We start from the raw sequence: 27,998 nt of genomic DNA, 5'->3' as shown, positions 1-27,998 counted from the left end.
TCTCCGAAATTTTAATAATAATAAAAAAAGGTGGGGCCCAGCTGTTGAACGACTTGGATCCTGCACGAGATTTCTATATCCACATGTGCAGGCCGCATGTGCACCCGAGGATCGCGCTCTTCTCTGCTGGTTGGATAACACACCTAACACAATCGCTTAGAAACCGCTCTTAAGAAAGCAACAAAACAATCTTCCTTTGTTTAGCAAAAGAAAAAATCTTCCATCTCTACCAACTTCGGTTGCTCTAAAGAGAGAGAGAAAGGGGGAGGGAGACAGAGAGAGACCCAAAAGCAAAGACGACTCTCTCGCAGTCAGGCAAGATTCTTTCCTCTCTCTCGAATTCTCTTTATTTCAGCTTTCATTCTACTTCTCTTTTCTTGCATAAGCCGGCTTTGTTTTTGTTGTTTTATTTTATTTTGTCCATTTCTCTCTCTTTTTTTATTTGTTTTCCAATCCTTTAGAGAGTTATTGAGAAATTGTTTCTTTGGAGAAACTGAAATTTGTTGATTCTTGTGAAACTAATCAATAGTTCACCGGTGGAAGCGTTGCATCTTCTTGATTTTAAGTCGATTAGATTCGAAATTGGTGGTGAGAGTTCAATTGGGCTAGAAATTGATATATGGAGTTGTGGGTTGAAAGCCGCGTTTGGGTGTACAATTAATTTAAATTTGCAGGAATTCAATTTGATGAAGTTGGAAATGGATCCTGTTCTGCCCGTAACGAGGGATTAGATTTGGACCCAGAGTTTGCAATTGGTATATTTGGAATTTTTTATTAGGATTTTTAATCGTTGATTCTATGATCTGATACGTATTCTTTGTATGTGGGGCCCAAGTGGGCCAACCTATGATCATTGTGTGGACCATACACTTTTGTTTTCACGTCCCCAATGTCTCCCTGAGTCGGTGATCAAAACCTTTCAAATAAGGTTCTATTTCACATGCACTCGATTATCTGAATCATTGTTATTTTTGGAACATTTGCAATTAGCAATGGATGTCTCCTATCAAACTTTATTTGTTGATCATAGGCCCCAATAGGGATTCATACTATAACAAAGAGTGAAGAATTTGTATAGAATCTGTTAAGAACCTAACCAATACTCCAAAAGCCCCATTACTGATGGAATGCATCAAGCCTACTATGGCCTCTTTTCCAAGTAGCCCTTTCTAGGACATGGTGGCTGCACTCTGGTTGTCCAGGTAGCCCTTTCCATGAAGTGGCGACTTGCACTTTGGTCCAAGTTGTCCTTTCCACAGGTCACCCCTTTTGTGACTCGAACGGACGTGGTGTTGGCTCTGATACCAATTGTTAAGAACCTTACTAATATGCCAAAAGCCCCATGACTGATGGAATGCATCAAGCTAGGTTTTTTAGACCGTTGTGATCATAACAGGATCATAACTATTGGTAAAAAAGAATTGAAATGTTGCCACTTCCACTGTGGTTGTTTCTTGTATATTGAATTGGATTATTTCATTCATTTGTGCATCTAAATGCATGCTAAGGTTGTTGTTGCCAAATGTTCTATGAACAACTTTGCTTTTAGATTAGAAGGTTGGGAGGAAAATCAATATTCAATATGGGCAGTTTTAGCCCTCAATTGATTGATTCTAAAATGGTTTTCACTTGTGATCTTGTAATTGATCATATTGCTTGACTGTTGGTCTTCACCAATTCAATAAGGGCAAGTGCTGTGCACTGATGTTCTTTTTAGGTGTGCTGGTGTCAAACTGGACATGTGGCACTTGGTCAATGATCTAGATGTTTCTACGGGTTGGCCCCAATGTGGATAATCCGTTCACGAAGATTTTGCTGATCAGATGATCTTTCCTGTCCTATGAGATACTGGCAATGGTCAACATTGATACAAAAGGATCTAGCAAATGGATTGGTAAGGTCGTCTCATATTTTGATTTCTGGATAGTGGTCTATCCAGGGTGGGACCCATCCAAGAATGGTCTAGATCACAATACCACAAATCCAATTTGAAAATTTGATTGCAATGGATAACAAAAGTTGGTACCCTGCACTCACATTAAAGTTCCCATTAAATAATGAAGTTTAGATGTAAAGTATGGAGAGAGGATGCCATATAGGGATTTTAGTACTGCTCTCTTTTGGTGTTTTCCTTGATAGGGAAGCACTCAATTCAATTATTGTTTTTAGTTAGGGTTTCCGAACAATGGTTGGGTGGTCGTGTTGTTTATGCATTAACTAAATCCTTTTTTTTTTTTTTTCAATGGCTGATTAGATAAATTTTATGTTTTGTTGGGAGGGGACATAAATCTGGTGGTTGGTTGTGAGGGAGATGTCCTTGTTGGTATTTAGCAACTACCGAAGCCATGTTATTTCGATCATGGGATCCATATGTATTCTTTGTATAGATCATGTGTTGTTTTTGTTCTGTTATATTTCCAATAGGAAGATTACTCTAGATTGCAACACCCTATTTGTCCATCATGATTCATGAGAGAGTGCGCATCCTCAAGTATTTGAGGAGAACTAGGGATTACACATTTGTCTATAGGACTAACGAGCCTTTAGTAGTTGGTTACACTAACATAGTGTTCTGAACGATACTTTCTTGGAGTCTACCTCTGATTATGTCTTTACTACTAGCGGAGGAGTGTGAAGCAAGATTGTATTGCTGACTCCACAAAGATTGTATTGCTGACTCCACAATGAAAGCAGAATATATAGCAAACCTTTGGAGCAGAAAAAAGTTGAATGGTTGGCAAAGTTCCTAGCCTATTTGTTTAGAGAGAAAATTGTGGAAAAGAACACAACTTATCCTGATGTAATAGTTTCTTCTATTTGAGAAACCAAAAAAGCGGAGAATCGATTTCTTTTTCCTAGCTTTTCCTAAAAAAGAGAAACCGTTAAAAAAAAGAAAAGCATTGCTAAATTTGGATTTCCACAGGTTACAGGAGAACTCTCACCATTTGACTGTTGACATTTTAATATTTCCAAGGAAACAACACTGCAAACCATACAATGGAATAATTGTTGGAATTTTTCCATTTCCTGAGGATTCAAAGGGGTTTTCTATGTTCACATTTGGTATTCTCTTTAAACCAAAAATCCCTAATAGAATTGCAGGTGGTGCCATCGCTAAGCGCACTCATTTCATTTTAGTGTGAGTCTATGACAACATGTTCAGTTGCTCAAGCCAAGGACCCTCATAATTGCAAGGGTGCTAAGCATATCCAACCACAATTATCATCTAGTTCACAACTTGACAAGGCGTGGGGGTTTAAGGTCACTAAGGTTCATACTCAGAAAGTAGCTGACCTTTTGACAGAGGGACTTACTCAGAAAGTGTTTGATTAAGACATTGAGAAAATGGGACTTAGAATTGGTTATGATTGGCTTCAAGGGGGAGATGATGGTTTGAGTGGCCTGAAAAGCTAATCAAACATCCATTTTAAGTGCTTAATGGAAATTCTCTTTGTTCAATGCCTTAATTGCAAAATTGTAATTATATCCATTCATGGTTACATCATATGGATTGTATTTATCTATATACGGTGGATTGTTCAAGTCTCTTCACATATCGGCATTTTAGCAAGCCAATGTGTATTGGTTCTAAGACTGTGTCACTCAGACGTTTGGTTGTGCAGTTTCTTATCTTTCAAAATTAGTTCACAACCAGAGATGAATTTGGACAATTAATTGGTGAGGTTCCCATGATACTGGATGACTGACATTGTGGTGAGGCTTGTTAGTAGCTATCTGGAGGATCCCTCATGGTACATGAGTGTTCACACTGGGTCATGTGGCACGTTGGACATGGATCATCATTAAGTAATACTCTAGTGGCCTCGTTGTAATAATGTACATTTCATCCACTCCATCCATCTTTTGACCTTTAACTTGAGGCAGGATGTGGAGCCTTGAGCTTTCTCCTAGTTAACTTTGATTCACTCATTGTCACGCCCTGAGAATCGGAACCCGAGTTGGCTAGGCTCGAATCCGAATTTCAGGACTATGAGTTGTATTTAAATAAAATATACATCGCAACCCACATTATTTCATGCATTTTCAAGGCAATCAGAGCAACTAGAAGGATACTAATCATTGTCATTAAATATTGTCCACTAATCAATCCTTGAATCTTTAATTACATTGACATTTGAATTTTAATTAATTTATAAATAAACAAGGATAAAAGTCTTCAATCTTGCCTAACTGATTCTTCAGATACAAATCCTGCAAAATAATTTATACGAGTTTGAGCACGACGGCTCGTAGGGTCACATCCTTCCCAAAATTGAAAACTCTACGTTAACACCAATACAACTCAATAAAATAAATAGGATCAATTACGAGTATTGAATCGGCATTTTACATGATAACAATAACAATTTGTTTTTCATAATAACAAAATAAGATAATATAGTCATCTAAAATCCTTTTTAGTCCAGGGTAGAGCACCCGTGTGTGTTGATCCTGTTAGGGAATGATCCTCGGCAGAGCACCGTTGTCTATCCTTTTAGGGAATGACCCTCGGCAGAGCACTTGGTGAATAAACTTTTAGGGTAAATACCTAGGGTAGAGCACCCATGTGTGCATATCTTTTAGGGAATCACTCAGGGCAGAGCACCCGTACCAATTCTTTCGGGAATGACCTTGGGCAGAGCACCCGTACCGTGCTGATCCTTTCGGGAATGACCCTGGGCAGAGCACCCCATAAAAATAACATGGTGATCCTTTTAAGGCAGAGCACCTGTAAATTCAAATACATTATACATCATGTAATAATAAGGAAATAATTACAATTTAAGCACATAATGATAATTAATTGAAGTCAGTTAATAACTCAAATAAATTACCTCTATAATATGTAATTAAGAATCAAATAAAATAATCTGCAACTAATGACAATAATCAAATAAATTGAATATATAACAAATAATCAAATCAATCTATATGTTAACCTAAAATTTTCAACAGGGAAGATCACCTACCTGCTATTAGAGTGATAGATTTGATGTGATGATGGATTCTACATGTAGATGGTCTGAATTTGATTTCTCATGAACTCAACTTGACGCATTTAAACTAGTATCACTCGGTAAATGTTTTCAAGGTGAAACGATTGCGTCCCTACATAAATCATACATCTTAATTTATTAAGACCTACACTAAGGTTTCTAATTATCTAATATTTAAAATATGAGAAATATACCACATTAAATTACTGAGTTGACTCGGTGAGTCGACTCAAATCAAGTCTACTCTAACGTATAAAAATAAATGATGGAGATAGAAACTTATCTGATAAATGGCTTGAAGTTGGAATATGGAATCAGCTCGGATGATCGAGCCAACGGGTCATCGGGTTGACTCGCTGAGTTAACTCGATGAAACTATTTGCTTCTCTTTCTTCCTTCTTTATTTTCTTCTCATTTCCTCTAGCTTTTTCTTCTGATTCATTCCTCTGATATTGTCCAAAATATGCTGGAGCAACTACTCAGATGGGATAAAACAACGAGCTAGGCGACTCAGAACGCTTTACTATCTCTTCCTCTCAATGATTCATTTTCTTTTTATTTCTATCTCTGATCTCTTTCTCATGATGGAGGCTATTTGAAGTCTCGATGGACGTACACGTCTTTAGAAAACATGGCTCTGGAGTTTCTGTGACACAAGGAAAGTTGGCGCCAATGCCTTCGTTTTGAGTGTCGGTTTTATTGAAGGTGAACGTGGATTGTGGAAGCGGAAGGATTCTGTTTCGAAAGGACTATATAACAGTCGTGGGTTATTTGCGGACTATAACTGCATAATGGAAGTTGTGTGGGGTCCGCTAAGATGGTTTGAAAAGAAATCTAAACTATTCAATAGGTTCGGCACTTTAGTTGAGGATGAGAGCTTAAAAATGAGGTTGATCAGTGGTTTGCGTGGTCCGCACAGGGAGTTTTGGAGCATCAGACAGTTGAGCTTTGGGTTTCCACCACAACCTGGTTAGATGGATTGTTTAGATTTGAATGAGGGGCCAACCATGATGGACAAGGAGATGGGTAGGGATGTAGTTGGTGCGGCTGTTGCGGCGAATGGAGAAAAAGAAGGAGAGAGAATCTCTAGGTGGGTTGGATATGTGAGAGTAGTGATGTGCATTAGCATGTCACTTTCTTCTTCTTCTTCTTTTTTTTTTAAAATTTTATTTTTAATATATAAATTTATAATGGGCCCAATATAGGCGACAAGGCAAATCCACTCTGTCAATCAGGTTTGGCCGAGCACGTTAGGAGCAAAAATGAGACTGATCCAAAGCTCAAGTGGGCCACACCGTAAGAAACAATGGGGTTTGGGATACCTACCGTTGAAAAAAAAAGGGATTTTACACTCATGGTTAGCTCTAAGAGGAGGTGAAATGTAAGTGATTTGCGTCTACCATAAGAGAGGTAGAGTATGCCCATTATACCAATAAGGGATCCATAGCTGGGTCTATGTGTAGATATGTTGTGAGATAAGATCACCACATACAATTGGCCCATTAAAGTTATGCAGGCATATCATCTTTTGTTAAAAGGATCTTTCAAAATTTTTTCTGTTGTATTAAGGATGTTTTCTATTGGCCAAGTTGATGAATGGTGTGGCACACTTGGTAGACGGTATTAGACATGCGGAGGAATCATAGGGATGTGTGGTAGCATAAGGGTAGTGCAATGTTTTAAATATCGTTATCGCGTGATGTATCACACCCTTGGGATACAGATAAATATTGGTTATCGCATGGGAGATATTGGTTGTTTTGCGTAATATATCGCCCACAAAACTACAGTGGAATAACTATCCAAACTAAGTTGGCAAAATTCAGTTATTCCAGTATAATGAGGAGAGCTAACACGCATCATATTAAAGTCACATATTCTGGGATTTTTGGAATAAGTACTAGCACTCAACAACTTCACCACTAAAATGACATCTCTCGTACATGCACAATTCCGCTGTATGGTGATGAGGTACATGCCATGGGACGGAATTCCTAGACTTATCAACTCATCTTCTTCACATTAAACATCCTAAATTGTGATAGATGGTGGTTCCGTATCCAGTGGTCCTAGGTTTCTCATGTGAGGCATAGGGTAAGCAGGTTGAACTATAGTAAATGCTACAACTCCCATTATATTCTTGTGTAGTGCTCAACATCCAATCCTTTGTGGATTTAAACGGTTTACCACCAAGGTATCCAAAAACGGTTATGTGACAGTAATGGTGGCCACCGTTACGTGTTACAAGGCTGTAATGGCCGTTACAAGAGAAAATGCCCCATAACGGCTCATTACAGGGCTAATATAGTTTTATTTATTTATTTATTCAAAAAAGAAAAGAAAGATAAGATTAAAAAAAGGTTGCAACAGCACGATAGTATTCAATAACTGTTACCTTACTGAATAACTTGGTTCACACTTCTCTGTGAATTATTCCATAATAGTGGGTAGGGACCTAGATATGCTTATGGCAGCCCCAATTGGATCCACCTTTGAGCAGCGAATCATTGAATATCCATGAACTTACTCCCACTTTCCTGGGGCATTACAATTGTATAATAATCACCATCGACTCATGTGGGTCCCACTCATGACTGATGACTTTGTCCATCAAGCCACATGATATGTGATGGATCAGGGGAAAAGCAGCTCCAACAGGATCTATGATGCGGTGAACATGATATATACTTACATTTAATCTCTAGGCTGTCGAGGTTGAATATTCCTATATCTGCATTAACCGGGCCATGTTCGGGGTTTCCATCACCCCAAAACCTGATTTAGGCATGGATCAGGGAATGAATCCAGCTGGAAAACTCAGATTACCATGAAGGAAAAGATCGGTGTGTTCTGATTACCGAAAACAACAGATCCTGCAGGAATTTCTGCAAGGCAATTGGAAAAGCTATTAATGGCCCACTGTTGGTGTCAGATTTGTCCAAGAATTTGTACGGTTAGAGATACTTTCTGCACCTAACCAATCCAACAAATGGTGCACAAATTCCTCCTGAATCAAAATTTAAGACCTGCATAATTCAAGTTGCAGAATTTGTCCATGCAGTGGCATTATCATAAATAATAAGTGGAAAAATGAGAATAACATCAAGAACTCTCCAAACCTTACACCTTTTGGCCCAAAATTTGATCAATGGTGTAGGACGCTTCCAGAAGAGATTGGTCACTAGAAGATTCTGAAGAGATGGATGAAAATAGATGATTCCAACGTTTTAGAGATGGCCCAGGGGGAGAAAGAAAAGTTTCTAGAGATGGCCCAGGAAATCTGATCCATCCAAGATTCCACCAAATCTATGGCTAATTAGGATCTGGAAAGTTTCCAAATCAGGTTCTGCATGGTTCTTAAAGAAACCTTCTAATTTCAAACCTATTCCTCAAATGGTCAGTTTCCAAATTGGTGGGACTACTTGCCCAATACATCTAGCAGTTGGAGCCCTATGGGCAGCTCTTCTCCACACTTTCCTTCTCTAATAAGAAGTATTTTGAAAAGGTCAATTAGGACCAACTATTCAGCAAGTGGGCCCCTCACCAATTTCAAAGAGACCTTCCTAAATTGGAATTACTATTTTTGCAAGTTCTCTAATTGGGAGGGGTTGCTATGCAAAAATCATCCAGCCCTTGGGAGTCTTCTCCAAATTTCCTCATCAAATAGGGCATGATTAGGAAGAGGAAATCGCAGCCTTTCATTGTAAGCATTGGTCGACGTGAAGCCATTGTGCTGCCAATGACATGGTTTACATCTTCTCTGTATACCACTAACCCATGCAAGCTATGCACCATGACAGCCATTGTGCTGCCAATGACAACCCCAAAATCACGTTTGAATGTGGGCCAGACCCATCTTAAGCAGTCAGGCGCATCGGGGCTTCCAATGGATTTTGGCAAATTTCCTCATCAAATAGGTCATTATTAGGGAGAGGAAATCACGGCGTTTCATTGTAAGCATTGGTCGATGTGAAGAAGGAAACAAAACAACAAAATTGTAAGCTGAAAAAGATGTTGTTTCCATCTTCCTCGTATACCACTAACCCATGCAAGTTGTGCACCATGACAGCCATTGTGCTGCCAATGACAACCCCAAAATCACATTTGAATGTGGGCCAGACCCATCTTAAGTAGTCAGGCACATGGGGGCTTCCAATGGATTTTTGGCAACTTGCCAAAATTGGAACACTTTGAATGAAGAACCCTCGACACATGATTGAACTTAGAAGCCATGAAAACCATTTTCTGTGGCGGGTTTCTAGCATTAAAAGAAGGCTAGAAAACCCATCTTAGAGATGTCTGAACACCACATACGATCAACCATTGAAAACAGCCCATGAGACCAAAATAACAACTTGATTTTCATGAGTTCAACACGAGCACAATAACCCTTGCAAAAGGTCAAAAACTGATTTGTTCTAACAATGAAGTGAAAATCCACAAGCAATTTTTTGGAGGAAACATCATCGAGCATGACTGCAAATTCCATAGTAGAAAAACATGCACCCATAAAAACTATGGCAAATAGTTTTTCATGGTTATGCAAGGGAACTATACAAAAACATGTAACATGGAAATCTGGGCAAGGGTGATTCATGAAGTTTAAAATGCATGCATCTGAAAGGAAGATTCAAATCAGATTTTGAACCTTAAATTGATATGATTCTACACTCAAAATGATGGCTTTGAGATCCCTTTTGTAGGCATGAAATGATTTTTTCTGATCTCCCAATATGAGTGTAAATTGATGGCAAATCAATATCTAATACTATAGGAAATAGAAATATGAATCTAACACTCTTTAGATATTCTACAATCTTCAGCCACAATGGCTTTTGGGAGCTCAGTCCTCCAAGTTACTTCACCCCCAAACCATAGTTCCTCTCTCTCCAAGTAGGGTATGATGGAACCCTGTAATTTTCCATAAAACTCTAGATCTCAAGGGAAGAGGAAGAGAGAGAATAGAATTGGACTGGACATGGGATGCCTTGTGTATATATAGCCTTCAAATGTAATAATTAGCTAAGTGTGTCTCTTACTTGAGTTAGAGCTCCACTTTTCATGTCTAAAGGAAAGGTCTTTTAGCCATTCTACTTTACTCTTATTCTACCATCCATGACCCTCCAAACGTTAACCACCTTCTACTCAGTGTTTTAAATAGTGTGTGGCATTCAACCCTCTATAGCATGTAGCATAAGCTACACGATACTGCTATTTTTAATTAAAAAAGCGGGATATGATAAATAGTAAGAATAAATGTATTAAAAAAAAAAAAAGCCAACATTTTAAATGGCTTTGTGGATTGAGAGAATCAAAAGAAAGGATTCAGGGGACCGGAGGGGTGCACGTGTCAAAATAGGGCTTTTGAAACCCTTATGTTTCAAAAGGTTTTCTTATAATGTGAGTTTTATACCATTGACATTATTTCACAAGTCCTCAATCGTACACGTGGAGGCCCATTTATAGATGGTTAAGATTGTCTAATATGGGTGTATGTATGTTTCCCACTTGTTGGATGTTCTGTATAGCTCTACATCATTGCCATGTGTGAGAAAGATGGGTCACTAGCATTTTACAACATTACTTAAACTAACATATTAAAATTGTTTCTTAAAAAAAAATAGTGTGTAGTGTACGCTATGTACGCAACATGCTATGTAGCTTGTAGTGTACGCTAGGCTATAGGGGGAAAATGCTATTTAAGCACACTACATAGCGTTGACGCTATGCTACGAATGCTACTGCTACGCTATGCTATGAACGCTACCGCTACTCTACACATGCTATTTAAAACACTGCTTCTACCAAGTGGGCCCAACAAAGTAGAAGTTGAAGATCTACGTTGTTCATCACAAACATCTTTTTGCAAAACAAAATTACTTTTGAAAGCATCCTGTAACAAAAGATGGCATGCCAGCATGACTTTACCGGCTTGATTGGATGTGGTGATCTTATCTTGTGGCTAGTCTACGCATAGATCTAGTTTTGGATCGCTCATTGGTATATATTAGCATACTCCATCTCTCTTTCTGGAAGGGATCCCATTTGTAAGTTGTTTGTAGATGAAATATTTTATTTTTTTTATCGACAAGATGAGGGTAGGGCATAAACACAGCTATATTTATGGAGGGATGCTTTAGAATCTAAAGGATTTAAAAATTAGTTGGACTAAAACAAAGTATACGAAGTGCAATTTTAGTAACAATAAGGGTGAAATCGAGGAATTAGTTAAGATTGGTGACTAAGAAGTTTTCCAAAATGACCACTTTTAGTTTCAGTACCTTCGGTCAATAATTCATAAGTGGAGAGATTGAGAAGGGTGTTGCCAATAGAATTCAAGTTGTGTGGAAGAAATTGAAATGTGCCTAGAGTTTTATGTGATTGTCGCATACCACTAAAACTGAAAGAGAAATTTTATAGAATAGCTATAGCTTATAAGACCAGCCATGCTTTATGGGACAGAATGTTGGGCAATTAAAGAACAACATGTTCATAGGATGAGTGTATGATGCAGGACATGGAAAATTAAATATGATATGTAAGATTTCAGGCTTAAGATCACCTTAGTTCAGAAACAATTACAAAAATTCCATATCCCACATTAAAAGTCCAAACATTCAATTAAGGGGAATCTATGCGGGTCTAGGCTTATACATGATATGGTTAGATCAATAAAAATTATGAACCAAATGATACTCAAAGATAAGAAATTATCATCCACACATGCATAGTAATCAGTCCCTAATCCAAGGGATTCAGAAATTCCAATTCGGAGAACCCTAGGGTAAGAAAATGGGCATAAAATTGGAGATTTGAGTAATTTAGGGTTAGGTTTAGGGATTTTGAATGAAAGCGGAGTGAAAGTGAGGAGAGAGACGAACCAGAAAGTAACGCATGCGTGGACAATAACAATGGCCCAGATGCACGTGCGTGTGATCCCGGCCACACGTGTGTGGGGCCCACTATTCAGAAAAAGGCCACCTTAGCCCTGGTCGGCTAGGGATGGACTCCAAAACTCCCAAATCTCAGCTTGATCCGATGTACGGTTTGTGCGTAGTGCTCCGCCGAAGTTTCAGCCCTCCTGTAGGGCTAGATTATGAAATTTTGATGTGGGGAGGAGAATTGTTGCAAGAGATGATTGATTCGAAGTGTAGATGATGGGGTGAGATGAGAAGAAGGGATGGTAGAAGATGGGTAGTAGAGATGGCGATGGATAGAGGCGAATCGGGATAGATGTGGCTTCGCACCACAGTAGTTAACTCTTCGATGAAGGGAGGGCTTCGCACCCAATTAGGCTTCACAACTCAGAGAGTAGGAAAACGCAGAATTTTTATTAATCTTCAATAAATCAAAAGAACTACAAGGGGTGCCTATTTATAGGAAAACCTTATACCCCAAAACTCGCGCCATGTGTGCAACCTATTACTTGGTGATGATGTAAACTAAAATAAAAACCAAACAAAGAAATCTAAAACGTTCATGATGTTCTAAATAATAACAATAAGCAAAACCTAAAATATAAAATCAATCTGACTAGTGGGCTACGATCATGAGATCCCATGGTAGGCTTTTCTTGATTGTCGGGCCCACTCTTTTGAATCAAAACTTCGTCTCCTAACTAGGAGGCCCTCCTTGGACGTTGTCATCGATCCAGATCGACGGTAGGGTCCTCCTTCTGGCGTACGTGCGTAGGGGGCGGCGTGCGTGCACTTGTGCGTGTTGATGTCCCCATCAATTCTCCCCGACTGCGAAGATTTCGCCACTGGCGAAATAAACTCCTGAACCGCTCTAGGATGTCAGGATCAAGTCTCTGAAGCTCCTCCTCAGTGAGCCACGTGCTGTCTGAAGCTGGGCGTGACTTCCATTTAACCAGGTACTTCTGAAACCTGCCGTCCGACGTTGAAACTATCTGATGGTCCAGGATATCCTCTATTTCCTCTCTGGGTGTGTGAATGTTAGATATGGGAGGCAGAGACTGAGAAGAAATGTCAGGAAGAGTAGGTATGAGAGGTAGAGGCTGAGAAAATGAGTCGGGACGGGTAGGTATGGGAGGTAGAGGCTGGGAAGAAAAGTCAGGAAGAGTAGGTATGGGAGGTAAAGGTTGGAAAAATGAGTTGGGAAGGGGCTATGGTTCAACGGATAAATATGGGGAATCAGGATGGGTGGGCGAAGGGCCGGACAAAGTATCAATGGTCTCTTGAAAAGTAACTAGATCTTCCACATTAAACGTAAAACTAATTCCCATGGAAGGTGGAAGATCTACCTCATATACATTGAGAACGTTTCGTTTTATAATTTTGAAGGGTCCAGTGCTACGCGCGTGTAACTTACGAACGGCCTCCGGAGGGTACTGCTCGGGCTAGATGTGGACCATCACAGTCCCTAATATTAAATTCTTTGAAACGTTTATGTTGGTTTGCAGAAAATTTGTAATGTTCATTACTAGTAGTGATCTTCTGCCTGATTTCTTGATGCCATGAATGAATGTGATGCGCAAAAGACTTTGCAGGCTCTGACGCCCTATGGGACAGTGACATAGGGACAAGATCAATAGGTTTCCCAGGTTTATAAACAGTAACGATTTCATAAGGACTGAGACTTGTGGACCTATCGACAGAACTATTAAATGTAAACTTGGCTGTAAGTATTACGGTGTCCCATGTTCTGGTGTGCTCTATATCCCTCCTAGGGGGAGACTCATCTGGTAGATTATCAGGAAAGACATCACGTAACTCATCCATTACCGGAATGGCCTCAGTGGGTAACTCTACACTAGCCTCTGGTGCAATCTCTCCAGCCACAAGGCCGCACATGTTGTACCCCTCAAAATAGTGGTCTTGATGTCTCTTATGGGGTGGGTGCACGGGTGCACACCCATAATTGATTCCTTGACCAATTCCATTCATTGGTCTATCCTTCAGGCCACCTGCCTGAGATTGGACATTTACCCCAATGGTGGAGTTTGTCTTGGCGATGGTCTTTAGTTGGGTGATGCGTACATCAAGCTGTTCAAAGCATTGGTACATTTCCAAGTGCTTAATTAAAAACTCCAACTTTTGGGACAACTTGTTTAGTGACTCTTGCAATTGTTCCATGTCTAGTGTAGGGTGCCAACCAAAATTCAGTAATATAGTTGTAAAAAAAAAATAAAATAAATAAATAAACAACCTAGTTTCTAAAAACGAAAAAGGAAAGTTTTTAAAACAAGTTAGGAAAGTTTCTAAAAAAAAAAAACAAATTAGGAAAGTTTCTAAAAACCAATTAGGAAAGTTTCTATAGAAACAAATTAGGAAAGCTTCTAAAAAAACAAATTAGAAAAGTTTCTAAAAAAAACAACCTAGTTTCTAAAGAAAAAGAAAAAGGAAAGTTTCTAAAAATAGAAAGTAAGTTTCTAAAAAAGAAAAAGGAAAGTAAACTAGTTTCTAAAAACGAAAAAGGAAAGGAAATTAGTTTCTAAAAACAGATTAAGAAAGTTTCTAAAAAATTAGTTTCTAAAAAACAAAAAAGGAAAGTTTCTAAACCTAGAAATAGAAAACTAAGTTAATTTCTAAAATAATTCAAATAAGGAGATAACAGAAAATTTTAGCAGCTTATGTCAGGGTTTATGGACCTCTAAACAACCATATATGATGAGAATTGATGCGTAATGGACATAAACAACCGAACCCTAAACATGTAATGAATTCCCCTACAAGAACCTTAGGCTTTGATACCAAATTTGATGCAGGACATGGAAAATTAAATATGATATGCAGGATTTCAGGCTTAAGATCACCTTAGTTCAGAAACAATTACACAAATTCCATATCCCACATAAAAAGTCCAAACATTCAATTAAGGAGAATCTATGTGGGTCCAGGCCTACACATGATAGGGTTGGATTAATAAAAATTATGAACCAAACGATACTCAAAGATAAGAAATAATCATCCACACATGCATAATAATCAGTTCCTAATCCAAGGGATTCAAAAATTCCAATTCGGGGAACCCTAGGGTAAGAAAATGGGCATAAAATTGGAGATTTGAGTAATTTGGGGTTAGTTTTAGGGATTTTGGATGAAAGCGGAGTGAAAGAGAGGAGAGAGACGAACCAGCGAAGTACCGCATGCGTGGACAACAACAATGGCCCAGACGCACGTGCGTGTGATCCCGGCTGCACGTATGTGAGGCCCACTATTTAGAAAAAGGTCACCTTGGCCCTGGTCAGCCAGGGATGGACTCCAAAACCCCCAAATCTCAGCTCGATCATATGTACGGTTTGTGCGTGGTGCTCCACCGAAGTTTCAACCCTCTTGTAAGGACAGATTATGAAATTCTGATGTGGGGAAGAGAATTGCTGTAATAGATGATTGATTCGAAGTGTGGATAATGGGGTGAGATGAAAAGAAGGGATGGTAGAAGATGGGTAGTAGAGATGGCGATGGATGTGGGTGAATCGAGATAGATGTGGCTTCGCACCACGGTAGTTAACCCTTTGACGAAGGTAGGGCTTCGTATCCAATTAGGCTTCACAACTCAAAGAGTAGGAAAACGCAGAATTTTTATTAATTTTCAATAAATCAAAAGAACTACAAGGGGTGCCTATTTATAGGAAAACCTTATACCCCAAAACTCGCGCCATGTGCGCAACCTATTACTTGGCGATGAAGTAAACTAAAATAAAAACCAAACAAAGAAATATAAAGCGTTCATGATGTTCTAAATAATAACAATAAGCAAAACCTAAAATATGAAATCAATCCGACTAGTGGGCTATGATCATGAGATCCCATGGTAGGCTTTTCTTGATTGTCGGGCCCACTCTTTTAAATCAAAACTTCGTCTCCTAACTAGGAGGCCCTCCCTGGACGTTGTCATCGATCCAAATCGACGGTGGGGTCCTCCTTCTGGCGTACGTGCGTAGGGGGCGGCGTGCGTGCGCGTGTGTGCAGTGATGTCCCCATCAGTGTAGTTGAAATGAGGATGTTGAGACTGATGAGTAGCAAAGGATAGATTTAGGAATCAATCATTTAAGGGAACGTAGTAGAAGTACCAATAGGTAATAAGATGATGGAAAGTAGCGTTAGATGGTTTGGTCATGTGCAACAAAGACCAAGAATCGTGCCGGTTAGGAGTGAGTTGGTACAAGTTGAAGATCCAAAAGGACGTGGATGGAGCTAGTTAGAAAATACTTGATGACCTATGTTCTAATTGCAGGTTTGGCACTTTCATAGAGTGGGATAGCAGGACATGATTCATGTAGCCAGCCCCAGTTAATTGGGATAAGGCTTACATGATGATGATGATGATTCTATCTCTCTTTTAATAAACCCAAAACACTTAGGCTTCATGTCTTTTTGAGAAGAACCTTGGGTAAACTAAATTTATGTTTGGGACTGGCTTCATATCCTAACTCAGGTTGAAGGTCAAAAAATGGACAAAATAGATGAAATGTAGACAAGGTCATAGGTTCCACATGACCTAGTGTGCAAACTCATGTGTCCATCCTCCTAGATGGCTGGGATTAAGCATTACATGTAAGTCATCCAATATAATGACATCCTCACCAATGAGTTGTCTAGACTTGTCTCTGACCGCAGACTAGTTTCATAAAGAAAATAAACTACACAACTAAGTCTCTCAATGTTAAAAAATGCACTGTTTTGTTGTAATATCAGGACATCGTGGACTTAAAAAGTAAAAGTTACAAATTTTCCATTGAACAAAGAGTACTGTCATTAAGTGCTTAAAATAGATGTTTCATTGGCTTTCTAGACCACACAATCCAACACATGCTGGGCAAGGAGTTGGGTGTGGCTTGATAGATCTTTTCTTCTCTCTCTCTCTCTCTCTCTCTCTCTCTCTCTCTCTCTCTGATAAATGCATTATTCTTAGAAAAAGAAATAATTTGGACCATCCATTTAGTGGGCCCCATATATTATTCCCCAGCTCCATCAAGAATCATTTTGATCTACCAAAAAAAGTTGATCATGCATACGGACCATCCAGCTTGTTAGCGCCACCATTGATTGCAATTGGCCAGTCACTATAATATGATGGTCGTAACCATTTGATTAGCATCCAACCAAATATACAATAAGACAATAAAATCATTTATGAGGAAAAAGTTTTCTTCGTCTATCCAGACCATCCATCTTGTTGCTCACGGTTTCAGAAACCATTACAATCAGGCCATATAAATTGTGTCGTAACTTTACCGGGCCCCTCCGTTGTATGATTTAGGGGAATAGCAGCCAGATCTGAAAGATAGGAAGTACTGAACTCAATCACTTGCTGCTGTTAATCTTTAGTTTTCTGTTGAAGTCTATTCCATAAAGGTACTCAAATTGGATCAGTGAAAACCTTGCCTATGATTGTAGATTTAGAGGTACGCCCACATGGACCTGGACTATACATCAAGTGGGCCACCTCTTTGTCATGGACCTGATCACGTTCTCCTCACTTCTAGGACAATTAAATGCACCTTAAGAACTGCCATGTCAGAGAGAGGTAGGGAGGGAGCCTTAACAATTATGTATCAGTATCGTATTGTGTCTGACATGATAAACTGCTTGCACAACTATCCACGTATCATAGCATCATGCTGTGTGTGTGTGTGTGTGTGTGTGTGTGTGTGTGTGTGTGTGTGTGTGTATCTTGAGCTCTGATGCCCTTTCTATGACGACATTTGGGATTAGTGTTATATTTTATCTGAATGGTGAACATTCCTCTCCATATCTTGATTAATGGAACTTGTATTTTTATTTCTGTTTTTCTTTGCGAACTCAACCTTTTTATGTTTCTACGGGATCTTAATGATGATCATCATCATAGCCTTGTCCCAACTATTTCAGTGACCTTTCTCATGATTCCTTGTGATCCTAATAGGAGATTAATTTATTGTGGTATTAATAGAGGGTTTGATATATGCTTGTGTTGAAACTCTACTGCCAACTCATATGTCATTTTATTTGAAGCAGGTCCTTGGTGGCAGCTGCTTTGAGGACCTTGACTTTCAGAATAAGACTACTTTGATGCAGATGGAACAGGGTAATCGACACCATACCTCGAATTTTCTTTTCCTTTATGTCGCCTCGTCTTCCTATTGTGTGTATTCAATAATCATGCTTTTCTTCACATAGTTGTAAACAACTCAAACCAAATTTCGGTTTGCTCTTGAAAATCTACCAGAATTTTGAATGGATGTTGAAACTTAACAACTAGATTCCCATAGCAAGGTTCTTCTGGCTCTAGATATTGGTGTTTGAGATTTTTTTGACGAATAACTACTTCTGAGGCTTGGAGAAAACTGAGCATCCCGAATAGTTCCTGTCCTGCCATAATACATTCACACCGTAGCTGACCCCAATTACTTTGGTTAAGGCTTAGATAGTGATGAACCATTTCTCAGTCCTGGAGAAAAACTGAGCATCCTGTGGCAAGCTTAACTCCGTTGATTTTGGATGTATATGGATGGACAGACAAACCAAGGTTGATAAGAATTTTTGTGTGCAAACATTTTGAACCACTTTGATGGATAAGTTTTATTTGGCTCAACTCTCGGTGAAGTATGCATTTCATAACATTGGAGACATCTCACCAGATGTTGTTGGCGGGATGGAACCAAGACACTAAAAAGTACCGGTTCTCACCTGATTTTCAGTGCCTTTTACAATGCACCTACAAAACCCATTTCCTTTAAATTCATCAAATACCTGCATCGAATATGACATGTCATGTGTCTGAGTATAGATACTGCGTATGGTTCAGCCATGCTTGAATGTGTTTTAGTAAAAGATATTTATAGAGTTTATTTAAAAGAAATGTTCACATATACCTTAATGGATGATAAGTTACCATCCACCTAGCACACACATGCTAACGTTTAGCATGTGTACATTGAATCAGACTGTCGGCCATCCATCACTTTTGTAAGGTGTGATCCACTTGTAGAGTGTATCAGCCTAATTTTTATGACGTGATCTTCATGGTGGGGCACACTTTTTTGACGACTCCGATGTTATACATGTGACATGTTAGCTAGCGTACGCATGATGGATGGTAATTACAATTTCTCTTTTCTCTCTTTTCTATAAGCATTTGCTTTCTTTCATTTTCCTAAGGTTCTCCCGGTCTTGTTGTAGTCACTGTTTTGATTTACATTTGTCTAGGAACTATAGATCTGATTTTTACCCACTGAAAATGGGAAAAACAAAAATTGTAGATTTGGGGGTTGTTTAGTTTACTCTTGCAACCTTGTGCAACGCCATTGCTTTTTGATGGAGTTCCACCTTGAGTTTCCTGCTTTCTGCTTAATCCATGAAACAAGGTGATAGTAAGCTCTTTAGTTTCAATTTCAGAATTAGTTAATTATATTGGTCAATTTGGAATGATCCATTTGATTCTATAACTGATCAGTGCCACAAAGGTGAGGCCCTTTAGTTATTCATACTTTGCAAGGCAGCATTTGATGGGTGTTTCACGTGGACTGTAGGGCAAGCTTTGGACGGAAAGGTCCCTGAGCTAAGCTACACCCTTATAAGAGATGCTGATGACTTCCAAGGTGGAATCTATGACAAACCACTTCCGTGCTTTGGCTGTGGGATAGGGTGGTTTTCGTGAGTCTCTCTCTCTCTCTCTCTCTCTCTCTCTCTCTCTCTCTCTCTCTCTCTCTCTACATTCATGTATATAATATGGTTGCACTATCTTCACAGGTTTTTATTAGGATTTGTGTTCCCCCTGATGTGGTACTATGCTACAATACTATACTTTGGGAACTACTACCGCAAAGATCCAAGGGAGAGAGCAGGGCTTGCTGCATCTGCAATTGCTGTAAGTTCATTACAGTTTTGTTTTGATGTATTTCTGTTTTCTGTTTCTTTCTTTCTGTCTTTTGTGTGTGTGTGTGGGTGGGTGGGGTTGGGTGTGTGCATGTGTTAGTTCTCCTGTTTATGCTAAAAACCTAAATGCAGGACACGAGTTGAACCTGAGATCGCAATTTCTTGATAGGCTGAGCCAGTGCCATCAATCTAGATGTGGCTCTTGATTTCGCACTATCATTTTCAAACTATCGTCAGACCACAAGGCACTTAGTACACCAGGAGAAAAACAAAACAGCAAACATTAAGTCCTTAAAAAGCAACAAAATCTCTAATGAAAAGGCTCCAAAATTCCATTTTAACCCCATGAAAGACCCAAGGAAAATCCAGATAGGGTTGGTGATGGGTTGGGCTTGGGCCAGGTTGAGGTTGGCCCTAGAGCCCTAAGCCTTGGCCCTAGCTGGTTCAAAGCCCTAATGGGCTAAAGAGCCGGCCTTATAAGTCAAAGATAAGTTACATGTTTTCCTTGTGTATAATTGGTATACAATTGGTGAGTGTGTGTTTTTAAGCTTCATCTCTTCCAGAGAATCAAAGTTTTTTCTATAGCACACTTCTATCAAATAAGATATTCATCAACCAATTATGTCCTACCTAATTATCCACCATTTGCATGGACTTAAGTGTGTCAATATATTATTCATCATCAAAAGTTGGGTCCACAATTTGGACAACTTGCAAGTCGTCCATCACACTCCACCTGACTATCAAAGTTCTTCATATTACTACATCCACTAGTATATGGACTCTATAGTCTGTGATTCAAATAGCTATGTACTATATAGTATATACCAGGGAAATGGGCTAGGCCGGGTTGGGTGTACTGTTTTACCTATCATTGTCCCTAGCCCAGCCTGGGCCGAACAATAGGCATAGATTTCACGCCCTAGCCCACTCCTTGGGCCAAGTTTAGCGGCCCAAGCCTTGGCCCTTTAGGGCCAGGTCACTCAGGTTGGACCCCTAAATCCAGAGGAAACCCCTATATAAAATTATCAAATGATCCACATATATGTTCATTTTTGTGGTTATATTGTTTATGGAGAAGTGGTTTTTGAAATGAGGTATTGATTTGTCTTCTTCCTAATTGATTCTAACCAATTTCTCGGGTTCGGCCCTTAAATACAGAGGAAACCCCTATATAAAATTATCGAACGATCTATACATATGATCATTTCTGTGGTTATATTGTTGATTTACTTGTGGAGAAGTGGTTTTTGAAATGAGGAATTGATTTGTCTTCTAACTGATTGATTCTAACCAATATCAAATGGTTAGGTATGCTAGTGTTCCGGAGGAAACTGGTAAGATTTTAAAGTACTAAAAATGCTGATGGTTGCCAAAACCCACTTGAACTGGTTGAAACCATATCTTAAAAACCCAAAAACTCAAACTCAACTCAATGTTCATTGGTTTGGTTGGGTTGACTGGAGACTCGACCCGACTTGACTCAGTAGTTAATAACAGTGCATTAAAATATTTATATAAGTTATCTTTTGTATTAATATTATAAAATGAGTGAAAAAACAACTAGCATTTGCTTGGCTTACTGGTTGAGTGTGCTGGAGATAACCTTGCACCAGCTTTCCATGTAGCTAATCTGGCAGATTGAACTGTGGATGTGGTGGGCTCCATAGTAAAGATGGCCTGGGCAAAAAATCAACTGGTCAACTCATCAGGCAAAGCCACACGTTGAATATAGACAAATTTCTTCTGAACAATTCTTCTTTTCTTACATATGTGGCCCATCTTCTGAGTTGAACCGCCTGATCCTGGGCAAGGCCATCTATACAGCAGGGCCCACCAGCTGAATGGCTTTGGGTGTTCCATGTGCATATGCAGGTGTCATAACCAGCTGCACTATCCAGCTGGAGTGTCAGGATCATGTGGACCCCCACACAATTGTTTCTATGTTTATTTGTAAAATGGTTTGTGGGTGGGTACCTTTATTGCGACTATCTGATTGTCATCCAAGTGTAGTTTAGATACATTTCCTGCAACTGCATTCCAGTGTTATGGTTTCTCTCTTATTAACGGTAATTAGTAATTGCATTGCAGGCATTGGTCTGTTCAGTTGTGGTCTTGATTACAGTTGCAGTTATTATATTCTAGTTCTTCCAGTCAGCACCTCAGGGTTTATTTGCAAGCTTCTTTCGCCTTGTAAACCTCCAAGAACAGGTGGAGTAGCTTACCGTCCTGTAATCTAAAGGGCAAAGAGCGGTGACGGCAAGTTCTCAATGCGTGTTGTACAGAAACACAAGCTCTGTATGGTGTAACAGATAAATGTCGTAAAAATATGACTTTGAAAGCTGTGTGCATTAATAGCCAGATAATAGATCAAAGACCACTTTTACATACCAGTAGAATAATTGATGGTGTAATGTAATTAATTTACAGAAATACCCTTGTTAAACAGCAATTTATAGATGCATGCATGCACGAAATCTGTATGGGATGAGAGGACCTTGCCCATCGCAAGGCTAGAATTTGGCAAAGCCCTCACAACCACCATTTTAGAATGATGCTTCCTCTCTATGATGGGTATCCTTAAGGCCTTGGTAAAGGATCTTCATCTTGATTTTTTAGAAAATGGAGCTTTTGGTGGACCTTTGGGGCATGTTTGGATGCAAGTGAAAATCTAATATTTATATTCAGGACACTGCTCACATAGTTTCTTGTACTACTATGTAGAATCCTCCCTTTTCTCTGTTCTCCATACATCTCAATTCCCAAAGTACTGCATCAATGGAAAACTTTCTTAATTTCTTTTCTTTTCCCTTGGATTCCATGTATCCAAACATGGCCCAGTTTGTGAAGAAATTTGCGACATAAGCTTGGCAGATTAGGGTTTCTAAGCATCGATTGTGATTTAGGTTCTTTGTTGCATTAAATAGGAAAATCATAAATGCCAGCTTCTTTTATTTGTTCTACATTCTTTGAAAAATGACACACATTACCAAAATTATCAGTGGCAAACTGGTGTATGGTTTGGAGATGAGTTGTTTAGCAGTGATCGCGTCCTTCTGTAGTCTATGCAGGTTTTCGAGTCTGAAAAATTGGGCCCATAGTTCAGGACAGTTAGTTTGTGTCCCTACCAGGGATGGATGATGCCCATCTCCTTGATTAGATAATCTTAACTTTTCAATTGTTTGCTACAGTTGCCTGCATTCAGCTGACAGAAAGCGATTAAGGTTGGTTGCCTGCTTCTTCTTCTTTTTTTTTTCTTGTGGGAGATTCTTGGGGTGGACACAACCAGTGGATGGTCTGGGTTACTGAAGAACGGTCCCACTTGTTAGAAATGAGAACCTAAATGAGAGTTTATATATTACAGAAATTCGTCTTAACCGTTCTTAATTATATTTTGTGGAAAGAAAAGATGGTTTGCAACAAGTTGAATGGTGGTCCACTATTGCAGCAATATCCTTGATGAAGTGGCTAGGATTGAACCACCGAAATCATTTTTTGAGCTATTTTCTCGTGTGTTGGAACCTAACAAAAGTGGGCCGAACCTTACTGTACATTTTCATTATTGTTTTTAGGGGTTTCTATGTAAAAACCCTCAAGGTTTCGCACCAAAAAAGCATCCTTTTAAAATCTTTATTTTTGTACTCTTATGGCTTTTTGATTTTTTTCATTAGACGAAAATACCTTGCATTGGGCCTTGTGTCAATAAAGGCTACTTACTATACGTTGTTTTCTATACCAAGACATTTTATCATTACCTTTGGCCAAAGTATATTTTTACTATTGCACTTTTGCAATCTTTTGTGCTTTTTGTCCATTCTTGGGCAGTTTTCCGTGTTTTCTTACTAGTCTCTTTAGCATAACTACTATCTTGGAAAAATGGGCTCCAACCTTGTTTAGGAAGAAAACGAGAGGAAATGAGATGAAAAAAAATATTGCAAAAATTTAGAAGATGGGTTTTCTTTAAAAAATGTTGGCAAGCTAAACTTTGAGCCCAGTTTCGAATGACTAAACAGTGTGCAAATGAGATGATTCTTGTCTCGCCCCAATTTGACCTATAACAAGGGATTCATGATTGTTTTCGTGGGATCATGCAATGTAAAAACAAAAATGAACACGATCATGGACTTATGAACCCAATTTTGAAAGGTAAAACGGTGTCCAAATGAGATGGTTCCAGTACAAGTTGAAAGCTCATCTAATTATCTTTACAACAAGCCCAATATTGCCCTGATTCGACCTATAACGAAGGAGTTATGATCGTTTTCATGGGATCATGCGATGCTACAAGCATGACAGAATGTTTTGCGAACACCATTATAGACTTTGGGCCAGAATTTTGAAAGGTTAAATGATGTCCAAATGAGATGATTTCAGTTCCATTTGAAAGTTTGCCAAATTATCTTTTCAATGAGCCCAAGATCACCTCAATCCGACATGTTAGAAGGGAGTTATGATCATTTTCATGGGATCATGTAATGTTGGAAATGAACCGGAAAGTGAGCGTATACCAAAAGTAAATGTGAATGTGTACTGAACGTGAATGCAAATGTACCCACGTTTGGTACACGTTCACGTTCGCATTCAGAACCCAAGTATATTCATGTTTGCATTTGGTTTCAACGTTATGCGATCTCATAAAAACAATCATAAGTCCCTCATTACAAGTTAAATCAGGATGATCTTTGACACATTGGAAAGATAATTCAATGAAATTTCAAATGGGTCTGGAATCATCTCATTTAAACAATATTTGATCTTTCAAAAGTGGGCTTAAAATCCATTATGGCGTTCGCAAGCCATTCCATCTCATTTCCTGCATCGCATGATCCCACAAAAATGATTATTACTCCCTCATTACAGGTCGGATCGGGGTGATCTTCAGCTTGTTGGAAAGATAATTCAACAAGCTTTCAAATTAGATTAGAATCATTTCATTCTGACACTGTTTGACCTTTCAAAACTACACACAAAGTCGATGCTGGTGAATACTTTGCATTCGCTTTTGAATTTGGACAAAGTTTTGAAAGGCTAAATGATGTCCAAATTAAATTATTTATGCCCCATTTAAAAAGTCATCAGATTATCTTTCTAATAAGCCTAATATCACCTCGATCTGACTTGTAATGAGAGACTTATCAACCCGATCTAACTTCTAACGAGGGAGTTACAACTATTTTTTGTAAGATCACATGATGTTGTAAATGTGATCGGTAGGTTTATTTTTAGTACACGGTCACTTTAGCTTTTAGTACAGCTTTGCATTTGTTGTCGGTACACTATCACATTCACTTTTAATACACGCTCACATTCTCATTTGCAATTGCAATCATTTCTCATATTGCGTAATCCCATGAAAATAGTCATAACTCCATCGTTACAGGTTGGATCAGGTTGATCTTATGCTTGTTGGAAAGATAATTCAAATACTTTTCAGATGAGACTAGAATGATCTCATTTGCACACAATTTGGATTTTCATAAGTGGGCTGAAAGTCCATGATGACTTTTGCAAACCATTCCATTCATTTTCTAGCATCACATGATCCTTTGAAAACAGTTATAACTCCCTCGTAAGTTAGATTATGGCAATCTTATGCTATTTAGAAAGATAATTCGACAAATTTTCAAGTGGGATTGAAAGCATCTGATTTAGATACCATTTAACTTTTCAAAATTAGGCCCAAAGTCCATGATGGCATTCACGTTCGTTTTTGTATTGTGCGATTCCATAAAAATGGTTATAATTCCCTTGTTATAGGTCGAATCAAAGTAATCTTGAGTTCATAGTAAAGATAATTTGATGAACTTTCAAATGGGATAGGAATCATCTTATGTGTACACCATTTGACATTTCGAAATTGGTCTCAAAGTCCAGCTCTGAATTTTTTTAAAGAAAGATGAAAAACCTATTTTCTAAAAGTGAAATTTTTGCAATATTTTATTATCTCATTTTCTTTCTCAACAAACTTAGAGCTTCTTTTTCTAAGGTGGTAGTTCCACGAAAAAAAGTAGTTAGAAAGCATGAAAGATTGTTGAAGAATGGTCAAAACATATGAAAGATTATTAAATTGTAGTGATATAAAAAGAGTTAGTCGTAGAGTAGTAATAAAAGAAGGTCCAAGTGTAGAAAAGAAGGTACAAGTACCTTTATTAAAATCAGGCTCAACGTGGGGTATTTTCATCCAATGAAATTTTAAAAAGTTGTCCAAAATGTATAAAAATAAAGATTTTAAAAAGGATCCTTTTTTCGTACTTTCAGCTAACCTGGACTGTATTTATGCAGAAAACCCTTGATTTTTAGTTTCATGTTTGTTCCCCATTTCATGTCATTTTGGTTACCGGTAATGATGTATTAGAGATCATAGTATATAAAAATCAACCTTGCTAAGCCCACGTTCATGTGTAACAAAGTTCATGTACATGCCACACGTGTCAACATGGCACAATAGGTCCGAAATCCAATACATCTACCATAATAGCACTGCCATATCGATGCCTTAGCCCAAAAATTAGGTTGATCCACTATTCAAAAACAAAAAGGTTGATCCACTGATCAAGTGTATTAAACTTGCAAAACAAATGTATGGCTAGGAAAAACTTGCCTGAAGTTTTCAAACTAATCTACCTGTTACCAATATCTAGGTTCATATGCCTAGTGGACCAAACTTATCTTTTCGATTTTTCCCTTGGATTTTTACCAAAGTAGACCCAATGTCTACTTTAACTATGAAAGTAGAGATCCACTGGGAATTATTTTTTTTAACCTTTGATAACTTTTTATTTTTTTGGACAGAAATGCCCATACATTTATCCCAGATCTCGTAAAGAGGTCCCAACGCCTGTAAAGATGGTTTCATGTTAAGGAATGGTCATGGGGCCACTATTATGTTTAATGTCGACCACTGAAGCCTTCCTTGGGTACACAACTGGAGCCATCCAGCTCGTTCAGAATTAGGTCACGTGTTTGGATGAGGGAAAGACACAAATTTCATCTTGATCCAAACCCTCTATGGTCATATAAAGGTTCTAAACGTGGGCAGTCAATTCCCACTGTTTCTTGAGGCGTAACCACTTGTGAGTTGAATACATCTTATTCTTTGGCTTGTACCCTAATCTTGAAAGACAAAACAGATGGATATGACACAAATCTCATAGTGGGCCCGATATTGGTGACCTGAGGCCATATAATAGGCCTCACGGACCGCGGCCCCTTGTCGACATCGGATCCTGAGTGGCAGATTGCGCTCACACTAGGCGGATTTGGTTGGAAATGTTTGGTAAAAAGGTTGGTGAACCTAACTACAAGACGGGGCATTTGTAGGGCATGGTTAGTGTTTACCTAATCTTGCATTCAATAGCTTTCATGACAAAGGATAAGCCTATTTTGATGAGGTCAAGCCGGTAATGAATGCTTGATTTCATGATTCAGCCCAAGCTTTGAATGTGCGTTAATGCTATTAAACATATGGATTGAATTATGAACTCAATGAAATTGGAGCTAAGGATGAAGGTTTTAATGGGGGAAACACTTTAGTACAGCTCTAAATGGATTCTCATCAAAATGCCCAAAGGCCCCAACTAATGCTTAAATAGATCAAGCTGTAATGATTGGAAAATAGGTAGAAAACAGCTAGGCTCGATCGATCGAAGACAAGGTCGATCGATCGAGCTTTGCTTGAATTTTAGGCCAAAAGCTCACCGATCATTTTTGGGCAAGCTCGATTGATCAGGTCAATTGATTGAGATAGCTCGAGAAATCTCTCGAGTGATCGATCATACCCCGAAATTATGTATTTCTGTCAAGAGAACTTATTGGACTAATTTGGGAAACTTCGATCAGTCGAGCCGATCGATCGAGATGGCTCGAGGATTAGTTTGAGCAATCGTTTAGAGCTCGATTTTATGCACATGGAATATTTCTCTAGTTTCAGTTGTTTGCACAAGATTTACTCAAGGCCATGTTGTTCTAATGGACCTCACTCTAGCTAATGAAGGCTACGGGTATTCCTATCAAGGTCAAGACAATTAGAGGGATAGGTTTAGGGTTTTACAAGATTCTCATAGGTCATAGGTTTTGGAAATTACCAAGGCACTATACGATTTACCTGGGACTTCAATGCCTTGGGTGTTGAAGGTCTTTGAGTCTTCAATCTTCAACGATCTATGGGGCTCACTGAACT

General features: G+C 38.8%; 1 protein-coding gene across 1 annotated transcript; it reads left to right on the top strand.

Annotated features, from left to right (window-relative positions):
* The first annotated feature begins 251 nt into the window (after positions 1-251).
* On the top strand, positions 252-22,296 carry LOC131232703 (large ribosomal subunit protein eL20z-like). Its single transcript, XM_058229126.1, has 5 exons — positions 252-320; positions 17,957-18,029; positions 19,474-19,597; positions 19,694-19,811; positions 21,911-22,296. The coding sequence occupies exons 2-5, from the start codon at positions 18,014-18,016 to the stop codon at positions 21,962-21,964; spliced, it is 312 nt and encodes a 103-aa protein (XP_058085109.1). The 5' UTR covers positions 252-320; positions 17,957-18,013; the 3' UTR covers positions 21,965-22,296.
* Positions 22,297-27,998: the final 5,702 nt, after the last annotated feature.

Source organism: Magnolia sinica, chromosome 18, assembly GCF_029962835.1.
Source record: "Magnolia sinica isolate HGM2019 chromosome 18, MsV1, whole genome shotgun sequence".
NCBI classification, from domain to species: Eukaryota; Viridiplantae; Streptophyta; class Magnoliopsida; order Magnoliales; family Magnoliaceae; genus Magnolia; species Magnolia sinica.
Note: the sequence above shows the minus strand (reverse complement) of the source record. Positions and strands in the feature narration are given on the sequence as shown.